The sequence below is a fragment of the Podarcis muralis genome, chromosome 6, assembly GCF_964188315.1.
Source record: "Podarcis muralis chromosome 6, rPodMur119.hap1.1, whole genome shotgun sequence".
Lineage (NCBI taxonomy): Eukaryota > Metazoa > Chordata > Lepidosauria > Squamata > Lacertidae > Podarcis > Podarcis muralis.
This window is the reverse complement of record NC_135660.1, coordinates 49,586,750-49,608,822: the sequence shown is the minus strand read 5'-3', so window position 1 is coordinate 49,608,822 and position 22,073 is coordinate 49,586,750. Positions and strand designations below refer to the sequence as shown.

General features: G+C 40.4%; 1 protein-coding gene across 3 annotated transcripts in view; it reads right to left on the bottom strand.

Annotated features, from left to right (window-relative positions):
- HABP2 (hyaluronan binding protein 2) overlaps positions 1–21,790 on the bottom strand; it is a 32,695-nt gene extending 10,905 nt beyond the window's left edge. For 2 of the 3 annotated variants that reach the window (XM_077930239.1, XM_077930240.1), the window contains exons 1-8: positions 21,640–21,790; positions 15,239–15,272; positions 7,183–7,317; positions 6,345–6,455; positions 5,400–5,516; positions 4,855–4,974; positions 3,042–3,213; positions 753–847 (exon numbers count right to left, since the gene is read on the bottom strand). In XM_077930239.1, coding sequence (XP_077786365.1) covers positions 753–847; positions 3,042–3,213; positions 4,855–4,974; positions 5,400–5,516; positions 6,345–6,455; positions 7,183–7,317; positions 15,239–15,272; positions 21,640–21,708 — 853 coding nt within the window. In that variant the 5' untranslated portion in view covers positions 21,709–21,790. The remainder of the gene's footprint in view (positions 1–752; positions 848–3,041; positions 3,214–4,854; positions 4,975–5,399; positions 5,517–6,344; positions 6,456–7,182; positions 7,318–15,238; positions 15,273–21,639) is intronic. The other variant, XM_077930241.1, reaches the window with a different exon arrangement.
- Between the last annotated feature and the right edge of the window lie 283 nt (positions 21,791–22,073).

The window sequence follows — 22,073 nt, the reverse complement described above, 5'->3', positions numbered from 1 at the left end:
AACCTCTCATTTCAAATATACTACAATTATTTCTCACACATTTCTGTATTTCCCTTCTAATCCTCACATTAGCCCTGTGAGACAGGCTAGGACCTTGCCTGCCCAAGTGAGCTTCATCGCTGAGTGGAACCTGATATCTCCCAGGCCCTTACCTAACTCTAATAACGAAATCACACTGGTGTATCCGTCCCGAAACTACAACAATAGCTAAGCACACAAATACAGAATACAGGGCCATATTCAGGAACCTAAGTGAATGGGGCATAAATAGAAGCAGTCCCTTCTTCCTATGTTCCTGAATATACCTTTCAATTATGAAATAGCTCCCCACAGAAACTGAACCTTGCAGCATCAAAGCTGTCTCTTTCAGTGCATGAGTACAATTCCTGAAAGATCCATGTAGAATATTATTCCTTCATTCTGTGAATGGTTTATTTTCTGCTGTACTGTTTCATATTTCATTTCCTCTTACATCTCTTGACAATAGATATCCCGATACCTGTTATTTGTTTGGCATACTTCTCCATGCTCAAAAGCTAACAGATCCTAAAATTTCACTAAACTCTTGGGCAGAGCTTCAAGAAGACTATTTAAAAAATCATGCTAGAGTCATTACAGTTTTGTGGGCTGCGTTCTTAAAGGTAGATGGATGGAGGGCGGGGTGGGGGAATAATCACAATGCCTGCCAATCTGAATTACTGCTACACCTTTCACATTTACTTTGCCCCACTTTATATTATTACCCACCGTACCTGTTTTTGAGCATGCGGATACATCACAGAAGTCCCACTTCAATTTGTTATTCACACTGACAAAGCACCAGGGCTTTTCGTCACCATCTGGGTTCCTGGAGGAGGAGGTTTCAAAATTCACCAGTCAGAAGAGCGTAATGTCTCAAGAAAGAAAGTTACTAATTGAAGTTCTGAAAGATAGGAGAACTGGGAAATGCTCTCACAAAAGCACAAAAGATCCAGAGATCTCCCCTAAGCAAAAACTGTGCCTGAAGGGATAGCATGCCTTCTTTTTAGGGTGTTGTCTATGGCCATTGTTTTTACAGGGTCACCGGTATTCTGTGGTATATTAGGAACATAAAAAAAACACACCAAGAAGAGTCTGCTGGATCAGACCAATGGCCCATATAACCCAGCATTCTGTTCTTACAGTGGCCAACCACACGCCTGTCAAAAAACTACATGCAGGACACAAGCATCATCATCATCACCATAAAGAATTATTAATTATTATTAGTAGTAGTATTAATAAATACCCCACCCATCTGGCAGGGTTTCCTCAGCCACTCTGGGCGGCTCCCAACCGATTATTAAAAACACAATACAGCATTAAACATTAAAAACTTCCCTAAACAGGGCTGCCTTCAGTTGTCTTCTAAAAGTCAGATAGTTGTTTATTTCCTTGACATGATGGGAGGGCATTCCACAGGGTGGGCGCCACTACCGAGAAGGCCCTCTGCCTGGTTCCCTGTAGCTTCACTTCTCACAGTGAGAGTACCACCAGAAGACCCTCGGAAGTGGACTTCAGTGTCTGGGCTGAATGACGGGGTAGAGACGCTCCTTCAGATATTCTGGGCCGAGGCTGTTTAGGGCTTTAAATGTCAGCACCAACACTTTGAATTGTGCTCGGAAACATACTGGGAGCCAACGTAGGTCTTTCAGGACTGGTGTTATATGGTCTCGAGAGTACTCCTGCAGTTTTCAGCAACTGATATTCAGAAGCATACTGCCTCTGCCCACGGAGGCATAGCCATCATGGCTAGTAGCCATTAATTTGTCTAATCCTCTTTTAAAACATCCAAATTAGTGGCCATCAATGTGGAGTGAGTTCCATAGTTTAACTATGCATGGTCTGAAGAAGCACTTTCTTTTATCTGTCCTGAATTTCCCAACATTCCACTTCCTTGGATGTCCACAAATTCTAGTTTAGTGAAAGATGGAGAATCTGTAACCGGTTACCTGTCACACCACAGAGCATTATCCATTTGTGCCAGGAGGAGACTGCCTCTCCACGAGCACAAGCATTATTAGGAATGGCAACATTTTTACAGTTCACACTGCCTATCAGTAAGTGATAAGTTTTTGTACAACCAACAAACACTGGCATCACTTATTGAGTTGCATAAATGCATAACATACATCTTTGCCAGCAACCTATCAGCATTAATAACTACCCGGTAATGTGTATATCGAGGGACGCAGGTGGCGCTGTGGTCTAAACCACAGAGCCTAGGGCGGCGGTTCGAATCCCTGCAACGGGGTGAGCTCCCCTTGCTCGGTCCCAGCTCCTGCCCACTCAGCAGTTCAAAAGCACGGAGTGCAAGTAGATAAATAGGTACCGCTCTGGCAGGAAGGTAAACAGCGTTTCCATGCGCTGCTCTGGTTTTGCCAGAAGCGGCTTAGTCATGCTGGCCACATGACCCGGAAGCTGTCTGCAGACAAATGCCGGCTCCCTTGGCCTATAGAGCGAGATGAGCGCCGCAACCCCAGAGTCGTCTGCAACTGGACCTAATGGTCAGGGGTACCTTTACCTTTTTAATGTGTATATCTCCATCTATCAGAGACATAAACAACAGTGGTCAGGGGTGCCAACTTGAATAAAATATTGGGGGGGCAGGTAAGCCCCACCCCACATAATTGATCACATGTTATGGTCCACACACACTATCTGAATGACAATGACCATCAGCTTTGAGGGGGGCAGCCCCCTGAAATATTTTATTGGGGTGGGGTCCCTTCAGCTCCTAGGAGTTAGTTCCTATGACAGTGGTCATTATTTCCAAGGTGAAGTCATAAAGTCAACCATCCCAGTGTTGGGGTAATATCCTTGGTGTGTTGGTAGCCAAGAAGAATCAGTAATTATTTGCAATGAAGATCACAGAAAAGGGATGTAATTGAATTACACTGATATAGCTCATGCAGATACTGCATTTTTGGAGTGGGAGGAGCAGACGTATTTGTATGCATGGCATTGACATTCGTGGAAGTGGGAGAAAGAAGGCCTTCCTTGATGAATTTGCAGTAGATTACCTGCAGAAGTTATGGTCACCAAGGCCATAAGAAGCAGCATCTTCAATAAATGCATTATAATTCCACTCCAGGAGACGGTGAGAATTCCAGTGAAGACAGGTCTTATGGAGAATTGTTTGACTGACATTTCCTCTGTATGAAATGCCATTTTCTTCAAAACAGTCATCAGGTCCTACAAAAGGATTGCCTTCTTAAGAAATGTGCTCTCTCACCCACCTACCCCTACACCATTCATTTAAAGCACTCTTATACTACTTGAAAAGTCACCTGGGACCTGTCATTTGTTAAGGTGCTGTATACCATAGTTGCAGTTCCCACAATTCTTTGGTTGAAGCCATGACAGTTAAGTAATAAATAATAATAATAATACATTTTTATTTATACCCCACCCTCAGGGCGGCTAACACTGAATATAAATTACAATAAAACGTAATAGAAAAAAAACAAAACAGTTTATTAAAATATGGCTTAAAATACAGCCTCAGTTTAGTAGCAGCACATAAATCAAGACCATAAAGGGAGGAAACATCAGATATTCACCCGAGCCACCTATCCATGCTGGTCCTACATGGGCCAGCAAAAAAGCCAAGGGAAAATTTATATACCAGATCCCATATAAGGGGTGAGAGTGAGTCCAAGCCAAAGGCCAGGCGGAACAGCTCCATCTTGCAGGCCCTGCGGAAAGATGTCAAATCCCGCAGGGCCCTGGTCTCTTGTGACAGAGCGTTCCACCAACTCGGGGCCAGTGCTGAAAAGGCCCTGGCCCTAGTTGAGAAGAATCTAACCTCCTTGAGGCTCGGAACCTCCAAAGTGTTGTTATTTATGGACCTTAAGGTCCTCCGCAGGGCATACAAGTAGAGGCGGTCCAGTAGGTACGAGGGTCCTAGGCCCCATAGGGCTTTAAAAGTCAAAACCAGCACCTTAAACCTGACCCTGTACTCCACCGGGAGCCAGGGCAGCTGGTAAAGCACTGGATGAATGTGATCCTGCGGCAAGGACCCTGTAAGGAGCCTCGCCGCGGCATTCTGCCCCCCTGGAGTTTCTGGGTCAGCTTCAAGGGCAGCTCCGTGTAGAGTGAGTGACAATAATCAAGCCTGGAGGTGACTGTCACATGGATCACTGTGGCCAGATCAGGGCAAGAAAGGTAAGGAACCAACTGTTTAATACGGTGGAGATGGAAAAATGCCACCTTTGCTGTGACTGCAACCTGTGCCTCCATAGAAAGGGAGGCATTGAAGGTTGTACCCAAACTCTTGACGGAAGGCACTGGCACTAATTGAGCCCCCACAAGAGATGGGAGTTGGCCCCCCAACCCCATGTCATCCCTGCGCAGCCAGAGGACCTCTGTCTTTGAAGGATTTAACTTTAACCGGCTCCCACGCAGCCATCCAGCCACAGCTTCCAAGCATCTGGTTAGTGTGTCTGGGGCCGAGTCAGGGCGGCCGTCCATCAACAGATAAAGCTGGTATAAATGTGCTTTAAATGTATGCTGTGGATCTGACCTACTATCTCACAGTGATTCTCATTTAATCTAAGCAGACCCACCCTAACAATGTTTAAGCAGACCCCCTTCCCCATTTCCTCCTTCATTTATAGCTCAGTTTGTTGTTTTGACCTTCGGCTTTCTTAAAAGTGCAAATCTGGGCATCTTGAATCTACTTCCTGCATGCCAATGGCAACAAGGATGAGGACAAAACCACTTCCATGTGCCAAATTCTGCAGCACGGTCATATGTGCTTAGAGGCATTCACAAATCCCTGTTCTTGGTAAATTCGTAGGAAAATAGCCAAAAGGCCAGAACTGGATCCCTCACCTATTTCGCAAAGCCTTCCTTTGAATGGCTCAGGACACTTGCAGCTGAACTTGGACCTTATCCGATGCCGTTGACAGATGCCCCCATTTTTGCAAGGATTTGGTCGGCAAGATGACTGTGCTGCTAGTTTCCAGAAAACAAAACAAAACAGAGCATTTAAGATTCATAGCTTGCATGAACAAAGCGCTAACAAGGAAGAAACACCTTTATAGGCAGAAAAGGAAAGCAGAGCAAAGCATAGTGGCACGCCCACCGTGGCACGCCCACCGTCAAATTCCTCATCAAAGCTCACCAGGTGGTGCTATCACTCTCCCTACAATCATCCCTACACAGTGAGGTAGCTTCACCCTAGCCATCTTGAGCCCCTTGTAAAAAGGAGGAAGCACTTCTGTCTGAATTTTAGAAATACTAACAGGATAGGCAGCAACTGCCACAATTTGGAGAGCAAATTTGGAGAGCAAAGGTGATGATTCATTCTTAGGCATATAGGGCAGCAGTAAGACAAATGTCTGATAGTAACCATATCCCTCAAGTTTGGTACTCACCTTTGTCACAGAATGGTGCTTTGTAGGGGTGTTTGCAATGGCATCTATAATAAGGAGCTCTTAAGCTTATAAGGCAATCTCCTCTATTGCAGTTGATCCTTTCACATGTGTTTTTCACTATGTTGCATGATATAGATAAAAGGGACAAGTGTGTTAAGGTTATCTCTCTATAGTTCATTCATTGTCAAACTCTATGTGTCTTTACTCGGAAGCCTTCCCAATAAACGTTTCCATGGTCCTTGCTCCTATCTCTGTGAAACCATAAATACCACCCCTCTGCTGCCACCCCAAAAAGGCCAGGCTTTATCATTTGTTTTCTAGGGCAGCTTTCACCAGCCTGGTGCCTGGGACTTATGAAAAACCTGGAGGGTACGAGGTCGATGAAGATTATTCTAGGACTATGCCTTTGCTCTTTGTGGTTTGGATCCCTTCCATTTCCTTTCCAGCCTTGATCCTTCTGTGGACCTGATTTTGCATGGCAAGAACTTGAAGCATTCAGCTGAATAAAGTAAGGAGTATAAAGTCTACCACATCTGAGTACATTATTATGAAGTTCATTGAAGATAGCAATCCCCCACAACCAAATAAATATATTCAACAAATATATATAGGTGACTTTTTATATATGCTGGAGATCAGCCCTGGGGATTTCTTTTTTTGTGATTTTTCTTTTTTTGTGGTGAGGGGAATGTGACAAACACAATAGAATTAAAAAAAACCACAAACCCTATAGATCTAAGCTTGAAGCTCCTGGCAAGTCTCCTAAATTTGCAGTAAAACCATACTATCTTATTAAGCTGGAATGCCAATAAAACATTTTCTGTCCAAAACATAAATACAGTAAGTATGCACTTGTGACCGTAACAATTCAAATAAAGTAGCTATCAAGTTCCTTGAAAGACAATGTCCCACTCAGCTTTATCTAACACTGAAAATTCTGCTTACCATTCTCACACTTAGACCCTTCATATGGCTCGGGGCAGCGACATGTATACCTGTTTCTTTTCCTTTCACATACACCATTATTCTGGCATGGCATCTCCAGGCATGGGTTTTCTAGACAGGGAGTGGAAAGCTGAAGCTTATTTTACAATTAGCTTGCTGCATGTGTGCAACTAAGGTTTTCTAAAAGCAGTCATGGATTGGATTACCCAGTTTATTATTTTAACAGTCAATTCAAGCCAATAATATTTGCCAAAATGGTTGGTTTACACAGAGAACATCTGTGCAGGTGTCAACTAGTATGCACAGTCAAATAGTGGAACAAGCATAGAACACATAGTAGATCACTAGCCATCTCTGCGTTCATCCACAGCTGCCATCTCTAGATAGAGCTCTATACAATCTCAGAAAAGTATCGGACATTTTGTGGAAAATATAAGGGTTTCCTCCATTCAGATTTTCTACATATGACATAAACCATGGTGTAGCACCCCATGCTAATTATAAAAGGACACAGATGAGCTCATATTCATAATAAAAGCTGCTGGGTCAACACAGAAATAACTATATCTCACATCTCTCTGTGTTACAAGTATAGAGTATAGATGGAACTTAAGTTGAAAAGAATGAAGCTATTTAAAAGTTGCTAGAATCCAAAGTGAATTGCAGAGTCTGAATTTGTTCTGTCAGTAGATGAAGTTTAGATCCTTTACTACAGTATTACAATAATAGACAATCCATTAATAACAACCAGTATAGCAATTCCTGTTACCCTGGAAATAGTTTTCAATTCTCCCCAACCCCACACTTCCCCATCACAAAGTGTGACCCAGTAAAATACCTTCATAACTGACGTATTCATGAAACCAGTCAGGATGTATAGCAGGGAGGTCATATCTGGTATTATCCTGTATTGGCTGTGCATCTTCATCGATGTATTCATAGTAATAGCTGTCAGCTGCACCTATAGACCATACTACTACGTGAATTATGAAATAGCATTTCGAGAAGTATTTCAGAAAATACTTATGTAGCAGACCTCGGAAGTAACTGGAAGCACTTTTTCTATAAGAGGTCCTACTACATTTGAATGAGCTTGGGCCAGTTGCTATCTCTAAGCTTAATTTACCCCAAAGGTTGGTTGATCTGGAGATAACATTGGGGTATTGGCACTGCTTAGAGCTCCTTGGAGGAAAGACAGAATATACATGTAATAAAAAAAAAATGCAATACATAAAGTCCAGGTGATTTTAAATTTTTCTTCCCATCATCGCTGTAGGCTCAGGCCAGGTCATCAATACATCCTTAATTTATTTTACCTTTACAACAGAAGATGAGATTCAGAGAAAATGATATGTCCTAGGCTACAAAATGTGTTTTATGGCTGAGCAGGGTTCAGACCTTAAATCTTCCACACTAGAGGTCATTATCCAGACTAATTATTTTGCCACTGAGACAATGTATCTAATTGCATCCCATAGGGAACAATGGAACTCCAGTTCAATTCTCACAATACTGAACATGATGAAGTCACATAAGCTCATTCTTACCCTGTCAGTTTTCTATGGCACATCCTTTCTTTGAATATTTGTCTTTATTATTTGATGAAAGCTAGTATATTTATCCTTTCTGGTGAATTCCTAATAACTAGAGCTCACATGAATGTGTTATAAATAGATAGCAGTTTTGAGGGCTTATAAAAAGAAAATACTCATCATACAGAATTAATGTGGCAATTTCAATTGTATCTTTGGAAGTGGGCTTTAGTCTTATGGTCATGTGAATGTGCATGCAGTTGCAAACACACTTGTGATGACTGAAGCCATGGGCATTTACCAACCTGATCTGCTCAAAACAATGGTACTTTACCTCACACATAAAATATATATTTACAATTTTTATTTAAAATGGCATTTCAACAAAGAATGTGACATTTTGAAACCTCCATTTAAACAGCAATCTTATCCTAAATATTTATATCTGTATATTTTTTAGTCTGCCTAGCACATGGCTGAAGAACACAGTTCCATCACAGGATGCAGTTCATATTCCATCCCAGTCTATGACAAAGCTTCTATTGGTTTTAGCACTTACATTGCAACTTTTAATGCTCATTTATTTTCTTTACCTGCATTGTCCAGCCAGCTTATTTTTATCCCCCTCATAAGCTGAGACTACTCGCACACTCCTGCAAGGTCACTGCAACTTTGCTAATGGTCTTTGGGCCAGGAGAAAGTATATAGACTGCTTTAGGGTCCCAATCCCACTCAGGGACTGCCGAAATCACACTACTAGAATACAAGTAGTACGATAAAGTACAGATAATTATCCCAGTCTTCGTAGCCGCATAAGAGAAGGGACATATTCACGAACAAAGGGAACAAGTGGGAGATTCTCCTTAGCTTTGATCATGGTGCCACATTTCCAATGCATAGAAACAGATCTTTGTTCATAGCCATGGCTCTCAGGATACCCATTGACAAATAGCTTTCAGAACAGCAAAGTGAAGATGGGACGGCAGTTCTTTCCATAGACTTTTCACAGAAGTAGTTGATTAAGACGGGTCATCCGCTCTTTCCGGCAGGTGTCACTGCAGTTTGTTGGAACCACTGGTGAGTTTCAAAGAGCAGGTATGGTAATGAGGAGAGCGAAAAAGCATACAGGGACACTTTTAAAAGCTCTCCCCTAGGGCTGGGCCGATGGCCTGGTGGATAGCGCTTTGCCTTGAACTGATTATCAACGGTATTATCTTAGTTTTCTCAACTCATTCATTCTGTTGCAGCCTTTATCTTTATTCTTCCTTTGCTTCTGATGAAAAAAAAATACTTTTTGTACAATGGATGCTTTATATTTCATATTAAAATAGTACTTTCTTTTTTTCTATGTGCCAACCCTGGTATCTTGACGGCAAAAAAAAAGAAAAAAAAAGTTTCACCTCATTTATCAGTATGTCAAGTCAAGACTTCTTTTCTTCGCTCATTATTTCACAAGAGTTGAGTCTTTGCAATATGAAAGTGCTGCAGGAGTGCACGCCGGGCGGAGGAATAAGGATCTCATTCCAAGATAAGGCCATTGTCTTCACTGAGCAAATAAACTTTAATGTGATACAATAGAAAAGCAGAGGAAACCAAAGGGAGACTTCAAGCTGACATCGCGTGGGAGGATTTTCAAGAAGTTAGATTTTCCTCTGTTTATTTATTAAACTTCATCTAAGTGAAGGTGCCTTTGGCTCCACATGTACTTTTAACTTCTGCATGTCATCCAGACATTCTACGGTACAGATGAAACAAACAGGACTTTTCCCCTTTTCTGAACAAAGGATCCATTTTTGGATCCTTTGAGGCCATCTTGATAGTTTCTCCCCCCTTGAGGACTTCTCCTTGATTATTATTATTTTTTGTCTAACTTGCGTTTCTTAGTTCCTGATGAAATGTTGGGTGACATCATTTGAGCCAGCTGCATGATAGCAGCAGCCATTCAGAACTTCTATTTCAGTATGTTTCACACAGTTGTTGGTCTTTCTTTGTTCCTCTTTCTGTGAACATTTCTATTTGGATCATTTTGTTCAGTAATTGCTAATGAAAATTCAACCCACAAAGCTGGCAGAAGCAGAGAGAAGTTTATATCTGGGTTCAGACCATTTCAGTCAGCTAATTTTGACAAGAACAATCTGCTGTGTCTGCTTAATGTAGTTCTAAATCTATGATTACGCACATAGGGGAGTCATTAATCATTCCAATAGGAAGCCCATGAATAGATATCACGAACAGACATTAGAAATGAATAGCATGTACTTATAAGATAATACAGTATATGTAACTTGCCAATATAGGTGTGAGGTGTATTTTTTTTAAAGGGACAAGTGAAGCCCATTCGAACATTGGTAGTAGCTGGCTCCCAGATATGGACTTTAATCTTCAACAGTGACAGAAAGGTCACTGAGTCAATATTTGAGACTCCCAATGAGTTTTGAATAAAACTCCTTCTTCAGGGTTGATAATTATCAAAACAAATCTTCTCTTTGAGCAGGTAAATTTTAATGAAAGTCATTTTTGATTCATTCATTTTTGATACACCCTCTTACATTATTTCATAGATTAAAAAACTACATAAGTAGGGCTCCAGGCTTTCTGCTCCAAGCCCTACACTTTTCTTCTTCTGTTTAACTGTGAATTTTGAAGTGAAAGTAGTCAAGTGGCCATACCATTTGTTTGCTAGCCTGGATGTGGCCTGATAATCTATTTTAGGTTACAGAACAGCCACTCAACACTTCACCTGATGGGACTGGAGGTTCCCACTTTTTACAGAGTCATGCGCTTGGACTGAGGTTACACCTGAGGCATATCTCAGACATTTGTTAGCTTCCAGTGCTCTTCTCTATCTTTATATGGTAAAAATGTACAGAGAATAATATAATATAATCTTGCCTCCTCCCCACCCAGCAATTTTCTTGGAAGCAGGTGGTCCTATACCTAATCCTCTTACAGTCAGCAATGTTTCAAAACATTTCGGTCCACTGGGTGAGTTTGAACTTGCAGTCTATGGTATACGAGTCCAGGGATCCTATATGCTAATAGGAAACATGTTCTCTAAGTGTGGATCCCTACATAGCCAAAACAGCAATAGACGTACAAAAGAGAGAGGCACCCACAGGCTTGGGAGAACACTAAAGGTAGCAGAAGTACAAAAAGCATTTAAAAGGATAGATTCCCAAAGCAGCCCAGTGAAGAATGAGCATGTTGAGTGGATACAGAATGCTGGCTGACTGGTGGGGTGGGTGGAGAAAATGGAGGACAGAAAATGAAATTGAGTATCCTGCAAACGAGCGTGGCTGGCACCCTGAATGGGAGCACTTTGATATGTTAATATTTTCAACAAGTCCCTCTTGTGTATTTTAATTGCTAATCTTTAGAGAGATAGGAAAAGCTGAAATAAAGCAGACCTCATAAAAAAAACACAAAAAAGTTTTAAAATACTTCTGTTTCTATGTCTAGCTCTACACCGATGGCACTATGCTGAGCTGATTCTAAAACATAAAAATTGATAGGATTCAGATATACACATGACAGAACAACAGTTCTCCAGAGATGGGGTGAAATACAACATTTTCTTGGGGAAGAAGATTCCTTTTTCACATTGTTCCTAGGAAATGTAAGGATTAGCTTCTAACCCAAGTCACTTCAAGGAGCCTGAACTAATATAAAATGCCAATTTAGGAGCAGCCAATCTCACCAGACTTCCACAGTCAGGTAGAAAATAAAAATACTATCTTTAAAGCTAGAAATTCATTTAAGGTGTTAATAATGGGTATAACTTTATAAGATTAAAAACACTATACTTGCCTAATTTACCACTTTACTATCAAAGGTACAAATGGGTATTAAGATAAGGGAAGAGTATATATCTGGGCAAACAATGTCCATTTGCATTTAACAAGCAAAGTTTTTGTCCAAATTGTCTGGAATCAATTCAGGAGCCAGCTGTATCAGTTGCACATCTCTAATAAGCATGATGAACCTATGAATTTATTGTGAAATATAGGTTCATTATTATGGCAACTGTTTACACATGGCAGTATCTCATGAAAGTCACTGGTTCTGTGTGGCATCCACTAATGTGCTCACAAATGAGTAGATGATTTCACCATGGCAGTTAAACTTTCCTCTTGGAACATTTTCATTGGTATGGCAAGAAAAAACTGCTTACCATATCCATTTGATGAGCTTCTGAACAAAACTGCCTTGCTTTGTGATATCAGGCACCATATACAGTGGTACCTCGGTTTTCCAGCGTCTCAGAAGTATAACGTTTTGGTTTTCGCTGAAATCCCGGAAGCGAATGTTTCCATTTTTGAACACGCCTCGGAGGTCAAATGGCTTCCGAGGCTCGTTTCTCAATTTTCTCAATTGAATTTGCTGACTGCCCATTGCATTTTGGTTGTCAAATGTTTCAGAAGTCGAATGGTCTTCTGGAGCGGATTATGTTTGACAACCAAGGTACCACTATAGAATGACTACAGTAGCTTCCACATGACAGCCATAAAATGTAAACCAGCCCTGAGTTAAACTGCAGAAAGGATTAGGTTTCAATAAGGATTCTTTTGGACAAGGAAGAACTTGAATGTGTGAATCATATAGTTCCCCAAGATGACGACGTTCCCTCATGTTTTTAGCATAAAGTGATTGGGGGAAATTGCAACCTGATTTTTAAGCTATACAAAGGTGGGTCCTGTTTAGTAGTTTTACCTCAGGCAGTAGCAATAAATATGAATCAATAGACAGCATGGTGGAATGCTGACACTCACCTGACCTTTGGTTTATTGCACCACTGCTACTTCCTGGGAGGTTGAGGAGGAGGAGTGAGAGGGGAGTGAGCTCAGTATATTGCAAATATAATGGCAGGACCACCAGATTGGCTCAACTGTTTCTGTCTCCCCCTCTCCCTCTACCTTCAGGTAAGCAGCAGCAACACAGTGGCATCCCACTGTATTGTCTCCTAATGATAGGAATACTGTTCCTTCTTCATAGTTGTCTTCTCCTTCCCCTTTACAGGGACATCTCCTTATATTTTACCTCTTTCAAATGACCTCAAGAATGTCTCAGTGTAGTATCATATGCACACTACTTAATAGCGTTTCACTTCAATTCTGACCATGTCTATTCAAATGTAAATCTAATTTTTAAAAATGGATTTACTCCACAGTGTGTGCAGGATTGTAACCTCAGTTCCTTGGTTTTTCACTTTGGCGTAAATTCTGTTGCCAAGCTAGGGTTTTATTGTGAAAAATAAAAATCCTCTTTTTACTGAAAGGTGAAATTGACCTTCACACATGAAGGCAAATTGGAATACATTCCATGAAACATTTTTTATTACTCCTATACATTAGTTCCTCAGTACTAAATAACTTTGTGGATCTAATATCTTTTATTTAAGAAGTGTGTCTGTTCCATTCATTTAAATTATTCATAACAAGCCATTGGTTTTGTAAAGTAAAAGCAACATTTTTTAAAAAAATATATCTAAGCACATAATTAACGCTCAAATTCTGATACATTGGCTTATTTGAACATATTACAGAATCACAGCCTTCATTCTATGTAAATGCAGAAAAATCTTAACACACTTAAAGATGCAGTGATTTGACATTTGTCACTGAAATGTGACTATTACACAAAATTAAATGAGACATCCTACATGTATTTTCAAAGCATAACTTTCTTCTGTGTAGTACAAAAAAGACCCTCCTCTCTGTTACTGTAGTTGATAGGCAGAGATTGACTTTAAAAGCTTGAAATTAGCTTTGAGGACTTGGACGATCTTTTAAACTGCTTATACTTTCATCTGCATTTTTGTATGTTGTTTGAGCTGTGAATCAATTAGTGAATTTCTGATCAATACTCTCTGATTCATTCATTTATAGAGACCCTGTTCCAGAGAAAAGAACCACTCTACCATAGAGAACTGCTGTTATATCTCTGAACCGTCCCAATGAAGACTGTGCCACCTTGGAGTTCCTTTATTTACTAAGTCCTCATGAAAATTCACCAGCTTTTTAGCACAAATTTATCCTGATAGACCCATTTTTGCAAAGCAATGTCACCCCAATACAATTCATTTGTGTAGATTATTTTCACTAATATATGCTTTTTGATGCTTATTTTAACCTACTGTTTGCATTTTTGCACACATTATTTGATTGCACAACTGCATTGCAAAATTCGGAGTGTGAATTTTGAAGGATTTCAGTTTTTATACTGTTTTGAATTACTTAGGTTTGCCTTCAAATAGTAACTGAGTGGAATTTCTTCCCCATCCCTAGAAGTTGGACTGTTTATTTCTAAGGTTAGTAAAGGTCTCCAGCTGTACAAAGTTGTACCATTTTGTATATAATATAGTTTTCAAAAAGTACAAGATGACAAATAGAAAATGATGGCCCAACATTATATTTTAATGTGTCATTCCAAAATAATGTAAAGATTGATGCTTTCTGTATAAACATATTTTTCATAGTATGTGAAGGGCACCTCAGAGAAGTATTACATCGTTTTTGACATAAATTTATTCCAAACTCTGTAAACTTTAATACAGGAAGTAAAGCAGATCACTTTCCATAACATGTAATACACATTTTATCTGCTATTAATTCATTACTGCTTTTGCGTCAGACTTACCAACCACCAGAATATAATGTTCAGTATTCTCCTATGTATGTCTACTCAGAAGTATGCAGTATTGAACTCAATGGGACTGACTTCCGAGTAGACATTTTACTTATTCCCATTTAGGAATCATTTCCTGTGAAACATCTCAATGTAATTGAACAATAGAAACATCAGTAATAGAAATATATGTAAAACAATTGGATATATAAAAAACAAATTCAAACAATTTCCTATAAAGACAATTTCAAACCCAACAGGTTATATTCAGTGCTGCTGTTCTGCTAGTGCAGCAGATTTCTGTCTGTGAAACCAAACTTTCCCCTCCTCCTTTCCCCTACAGAGCTTACTGCCCCAACCCCCAAAATCTGTTCCAGAGGACTGAAGGATCCTCCAGAGCAGATTCTGAGGGCACCTGAGAAAGGAGAGGGGGGGAAATCGCACTGCGTTGCACTGGATGCAGCCCAGAGCAAATACAGCCTAGAATAAAAAAAAAACTCCACTTAAAAGAGCAGTTGAAAAAGGACAAGCATAGGATTGTGCTGTTAATTTTCCACACTGCCAGCAAAAGTTTCAAGTCTTATTCCACCAGAATCAGTGGATTTGCTAAGCTGCTTAAAATCAAACTTTCAATTATGCTTCTTGCTCAGTTAAGTTATAGCCTCCTTAGCTATATGATGGTGCACATGTTCTGAAGTATTTGCTACAAGGGAAAAAAGAAGAAGTTGCATTGCTTACCAGCTTGCTGGTCAAATGACAGGATATAAGAAAGCTGCAAGAGAAGAAGAAAAATGGACATGTATAAAGCCAACTAAGTCAGATTTTAGGCACTGCCTGGGAAGTCCTTTTAATAAAGCTGCTCCATTTAGAAATTGGATTATCCTAAACCCTTTCTTACTCAAAGTAAATGCATTTGAACAATGCAGACGGTAATATTGTGCAGTTTTCAAGGACGAAGTTGCACATTTATATATTTAAAATTGTCTCTATGCAGCTTTCTCTTAATAATTTTAAAAGCAGCTCACAAACCCAACAAATACTTTATGTTTTGTGGAGAATCATCACTGGACAATGGATATATCATTTCAGAGGGGAGAAGAGAGACAGATTTAGATTTCTAGGACTCCACTTCTCTGAAATGCTTTATAGTCCTTCCCATGAATAGTGAATACTAATAGTGAACTCATTCTTTGAGTGCTGATTGTTATGTATCCAAAATGACACTATCCGCAAACAAGGGGAAAGTATCAGCACTAGATCTGGGGAGAACTGCTTAGCCGGGTATAATAAATACATACACAAATGCAACTTTAAGGAAAACACCTTAAGGAGGGGAACAGTTCTTCTTCTTTAAAAGCAGAATCAGGACTATCCTGAAGGCAGAAGGGACAATCTTGACCTCATCATTTTTCTGCATGCCTTGCATTCTTAAAATAGATGGTTAATGTCCAACATTGCACAAGCAGGCACCCACTCATGAAGAGGGTCTTCTCTTTCCTCTCCATCCCCTGCAACTGCCTGTGTGCCCTGCAAATCTGCTCCTTGTGAGGGACCCTCCAGACCAGATTTCAGGGGTGCACAAAGGGCTGGAGTGGTTGGGGTGAGAAGGAAGCCAGAAGTCGCATTGCGCCAACAGATTTTTAATGTGCAAGTGGATGGACCACTGGGTATCACCATATAACACAGGCATATTTCAGTTGCAGAATGACAGAATAGATTACCTTTGAGGTTCTCATGTCCAGCTTCATGATTCTACCATCTTTTTCTTTCTTAGGTAAAGGTAAAGGTAAAGGGACCCCTGACCATTAGGTCCAGTCGCGGATGACTCTGGGGTTGCAGCGCTCATCTCACATTATTGGCCGAGCTTCCGGGTCATGTGGCCAGCATGACTAAGCCGCTTCTGGCGAACCAGAGTAGTGCATGGAAATGCCGTTTACCTTCCTGCCAGAGTGGTACCTATTTATCTACTTGCACTTTGATGTGCTTTTGAAGTGCTAGGTTGGCAGGAGCTGGCCCAGAGCAACAGGAGCTCACTCAGTCGTGAGGATTCGAACCACCGACCTTCTGATCAGCAAGCCCTATAGGCTCTGTGGTTTAGACCACAGCACCACCCGAGTCCATGTTAAAGCCACCTAGAATGCTTAACTGCGCAAGTTAAGACACCCACCACTTGCACTCTTGTATATAAATTCAGCATGCTCCTGAATATATATAACCAGTATTTTACTATTGAACTACAAGCTAGTACATATGCCACCATTTAAAGCCTGCAATCTTTCATTTGCTTGTCCATTTCTTTTTTGCTTGTTATGTTCTACGTAGCCAGAAGAGGGAGGGCTTGTCTTTCAAAGTTTGAAAGGAAATGAAAAATAGGTACTGATACTGTATTTCACAAAACCAATTGTTTCTGCTATCCAGCATAGCTAGATACTGCATTTTTATTAAGGGACAAACATGCTAAATACCATAATTGTGTATAATCTTGTATAATATACATGTTAATTCTGTAAACAGCTGAGACAACATTCATTCTGAAGTTTGAGAGACTTTCGGGAGCTTTATTTTAATGCACTATTTCAGGAAACCAATGACAAAAACACTTAATTCAAAAATGCAAGGAACAACTGTTTTTAGAATCATTGTGAGATTCCTGAGCCTATATTAATATATTGGAATTTTATTTGAAAAATGGTTGCAGTTCAAAATGTCAAAACTTGGAATTATCTTAATTTCACCTGACAACATGAGGGACGTTTTCCAAAGTACAGTGCTGCTCAGGTAAAAGAAGCCAAAGATTACAGAGAATAATTTGTACCCTAGAGAGTTTGGTGTATTTTTGTTTAAAAGAGCCTGGAGGACGCAGGTAATGAAAAATAATAATACTCTGAGCACCTGGAATTTGGTGCTATTTCATTCATTCATTCAGTATATTTCTATCTTACTCCTCAATTCTAAAAATGTGCAAGGTGGCTAATGGGCACCCTCAAGCTGGAATGGGTGTGACATAGAGACTCAAGGTGCCTCTGACCTCTATGGCTGCACAAACACCATGCAGAATCCTGCCTCCCCCCCAAAAAAAATAATAATCCTGGGAATTGTAGTTTACAAATCATGGGGTAAAGTTCTCAGCACACTTAAACTACAGTTCCCAGGATTCTTTGGCTAGGTGTGCTTTAAATGTGCATTAAATGTACAGTGGATGCAACAGCTTTAGAGTGCTGCATGCTCAGTTAGATTATGGCTACGCTGGTAGAAAATTGGTCTCTTTGCTTGTTTTGGGGTCCTGTTAAATGCTCAAGTTTTCCATGTTCTGGATCAGGCCATAATATAGAATGAAAACAGCAAAATTAAGAGTTGTGTGCTGTAACACATTCACCTGTAGATGTGCAATAGAATTCCCCTAGTATAGGTCATTTCAGTCTGGAACTACAGTGGTACTCGGGTTACAGACGCTTCAGGTTACAGACCCCGCTAACCCAGAAATAGTACCTCGGGTTAAGAACTTTGTTTCGGGATGAGAACAGAAATCGTGCAGCGGCAGGCGCCATTAGCTAAAGTGGTACCTCAAGTTAAGAACAGTTTCAGGTTAAGAACGGACCTCCAGAAAGAATTAAGTTCTTAACCCGAGGTACCACTGTATAAGAGATGAAACCCGAAAAGTGCTTAAAAGTCTGCCATACAAAGCAAAGAGAAAATGTATTTTCATAGCAACCAAGGAAAAGAAAAATGGAAGTAAGTTTCACCACAAATATTTCCAACCTTTTCATATTTATAAACTACTTAAATGAAAACAACAATTCCACAGTACTGGGGAACAATAAGAGAGAATGGCAAAACTGTAGTATTTCCAGAGGGATAGCCATGTTGGTCTCTCCCCCCCTCCCCGGCTGTTGGCATTAAAATAAAACTTGCTTTGTCATTCAAATACAAGTTCCTACCCACAGAAGTGGCTCAGCAGATGGGGGGAGAGCTGCTATACCAGCTTCCCAGAAGGTGTGTTGCTGTTGCTTACGGGGAGGTAGCAAGGAAGTTGCCTTGGTGCAAACACATTGGCAGGGCCATTCCAGGGTTCTTGCTGGTGCCTTTGCACCATGCTAGCCTCCCTGCTGCCTCCCCTCCCTTTAAGCAGCAGTGTTGGGAAGCTAGCATAGCAGTTATACCCCACCCCATGAGCCACTTCTGCCTGCCTAATATACATAATTTTTAACACATTATTTCATTGACGAACTGCATTACAAAATTCAGAAAAGTGTGATGCTTGGTTTTTTGTTGTTGTTGTTTATTTAAAGCCATACAATGACATTCTAAACAGAGTTTCAAAGTAGTTGGTTTTTCCTCAGGTTTTGTTTCAGGGACTGCAAATTAGGTAAAATCAAAATACAACAAAATTTCACCACCAGTCCCCTTCATGTGAATGAGGCAGATGCTGCAGTAACATTACAGTGTAGCCTTGAGCACCAAAACACCTTTTTCCTGCTTTGCTCAACAATTTTAAGGCTTAGAAACTTACTTTGGGGGTGACAAAGAAGCTGAAGAATCAGGAAATGACATTAAAATATTGTAGAATTCAAAATAGAGCGAAACATTTATTTTTTAAAAAAATATCCTGTAAGTAGTAGCACCTCCAGGTTTAAGGTTCTCTCTCTCACCCTGTCCCAAAGTCAGACCATTTAATTTCATTTTATGGCAAGAATTTACACCCTTTTGCACCATTTCAGCTGAGCTTGCGTACTTGGTCCCTTTGACAGGGCAGATTTCATTTAGACAGGGACAGCAAAGCCTGTTGGGTTACAGCTCAAGAGGCAGGCCTTCCGATGAGCCTGACACAAGATTTCTGCATCATCAAACCTTTTGCTATCTGTGCTGAGAATGCAGGTTATGCAGCTCGACTTAAAGCTTATGGAAGCCCATTAAGACTCTTTAGCTGTAAGGGAACTCTCATGCTTCAGGGCATATGCTGATTGCCTTCAGGGGTCAGAAAGAATTTTTCCCTCTATAAGAGATCAGTGCAACATTTGCTAATGCATCTAGCTAAGACATTTTGCAATCCTGTAGCTTCAGGCAGACCCAGACCCATCCTGTAAAAAGAGCATATTGGGTTTCCTTGATCAATGAACAATGCTGAATTGGCAACTTGCTTCCCCCCTCTAGAGACTAATAGGTTACAATGCAGCAGAACAGAAGACATTTCCTCGCATGCACAGAACAGATGCCTGGTGATCATTTTAAAGAGCAAACTCCTTTTGTAAATGTTTGCAGCCAACTCTCAAGCAGTTCTACTCAGAAGTAAGTTCTAAGTTCAGGGCTTAGTTCCTAATAAGTATGCATAGTGCCGATTGTGTGCAGGCTAAACATGTGTCTGTCACGTTCGCATAGCAAGTTTGTGTGTGTGCATGTCTATACTTAACAGAAAAGAAAGCATGTAAGAAAAGGAGCAAAACCTGCCTCCCTTTCCTCTGCTGTACCTCATTGCACCAGCTTTCAGCCTTTGACTTTTCTTGTATTAAATGTTATGAACTGCTGGTACTGTCATAAATACATTCAGGCTATATACTTCCTTAATTCAGCAATGGAAACATCAATATTATTTAGTCAGTGACTGCATTCTCTTGGAGGAGTAGTTGGGTGGGACTGAAACTGGGTGGATCAAATGCAAACACCCTCCTCCCCCCACTCTCCCTATCCCACCACCACCCTTAAAGTCAAACACCTATCCTCTCTTTCCCATGCTTTCAGACACAAACACATACTGTTGAGATTTCCATTCCACCTTAAGGAGCAGACATGGAACTGTTGCGTGTCATATGTCTGTTTACATTCCAGCACAGTATGTTGGGAATTTCCGTTGTGTGTATAGCTTTTGCTTTTATCTCTCTCTCTCTCTCTCTCTCTCTCTCTCTCTCTCAGAAGACAAAGAGAGTAGACATTTTTTTGTCGTCCTGATTTATGATTAATAAATCCATAGTTGTAGTATGCTTCCACAAGCCTCACACCTATTCTGTGTGTGCAGTTCGCTCTGCTGAGATAGTGTGCCCTGCCTTTGAAGCCCGGGTCGTACATCTGATGTACATCTGAGCAGAGGCTGATGGGTCTTTGCAGTGGGACAGCTGGAAGGAGATGACTCAGCTGGGGCTAGCCAGCTGGCTTTGTGACCCTCTGCATGCTGACACACACACACACACACACACACACACACACACACACACACACACACAAAATGACCCAATTCACCTCTCATCCATTCATTTTCTCTCTCATTCCCCTCCTCTCTTACATGCACCCCTAAGTCAACCTGCCCACACAGTCATTGTTTGTTTACTGCTTTCTAGACGGAACTTTCAATGCAACCCTACCCAGAACATGTCACACACCTACTCCTAGATCACAAGGTCCCCAGCACACAACAACATTTAATATCTGAATTACATTGGCAACAGATGTTTTCTCACATCTTATTTGGAAAGGGCCTCTATGGCCAAGAATATAGTCAGCTTACAACATATTTGCCATCAAGTGATCACAACACATTCCCGGCAGGATTTATTCCAAGAAGTTCATATTACATTAATTACAATGAAACACCATGTTTTATTAAAAACTATCCCGCTGCATATTCTGCTGTGCTCTTTCTCTGTGATTACTTTGCATTTTAGCAACATTAATTGATTTTCAGTAAGAAAAACCTATATTTCCATGAATGTTGAATTCCAGACAGTGGTTGGTCAACTTTTTGGACAGGAGTGAACAAAATTCTGTAAGACGCACCTTGTAAATCAAGTAGCAACCCACAATTTGCATAAATTATTGTAGGTGGCATTCACAGATACAGATTTTGTTTTGAGGAAGAAAGAAAAAGAATCATGGAAGAAGCAGGAACAGAAAATGCCAAAGCTGGAAAATGTGTTTACTAATTTTACATTTTTCAAGTGCTGTGTCCCTTTTCCAACCTTTTCCATGTTTCCACTGGATTAGGAACATATTTTCCCAATAATGTTCTGATAAATGTTAAATCCATAAAATTCTGCTATGTATTTTCCTTGGTTGCTGATCTAAAGCTCAGCTTTATGAGCAGTCTGATATTCTTCTGACATGAATTCATCAATCCACATTAAAGAAGTTCTTTAAATAGATATACTTACACAAACAGTTGCTCTTCCAACAAAGACAATGAGGGGAAGAATCGACAGACAGACAAAAGAGTTAACCATCCTTATTTTCACACGGCTTCCCCCCCTTTTTTGTGAACAAGCTTTTCGTTCTTTCCAATTCCCCCCCTGTTAAGTCAATCTAAATAGTTAGAGAACAGGTTTATGCCTTGCAAATTATTAACTACGTTTTCCATTTTGATTATCCTGATCCAAGAAGTACTATTGCTAGAGAGTTTCTCAATCTGAACTTTCTCTATGGCATATATTAAGGGACAATGCAGCTGTTTATTTATAAACCTTTATTCTTTTTCATCTGGATTTATCACTAGTTTCAGTCATCTGACTCCTACAGTTGGAGATACAGCAGGTCCACAGTAAGATATAAGAGTTGCTTCAAGTCCTCATTTTTCTTTCAGGAAGCTAAA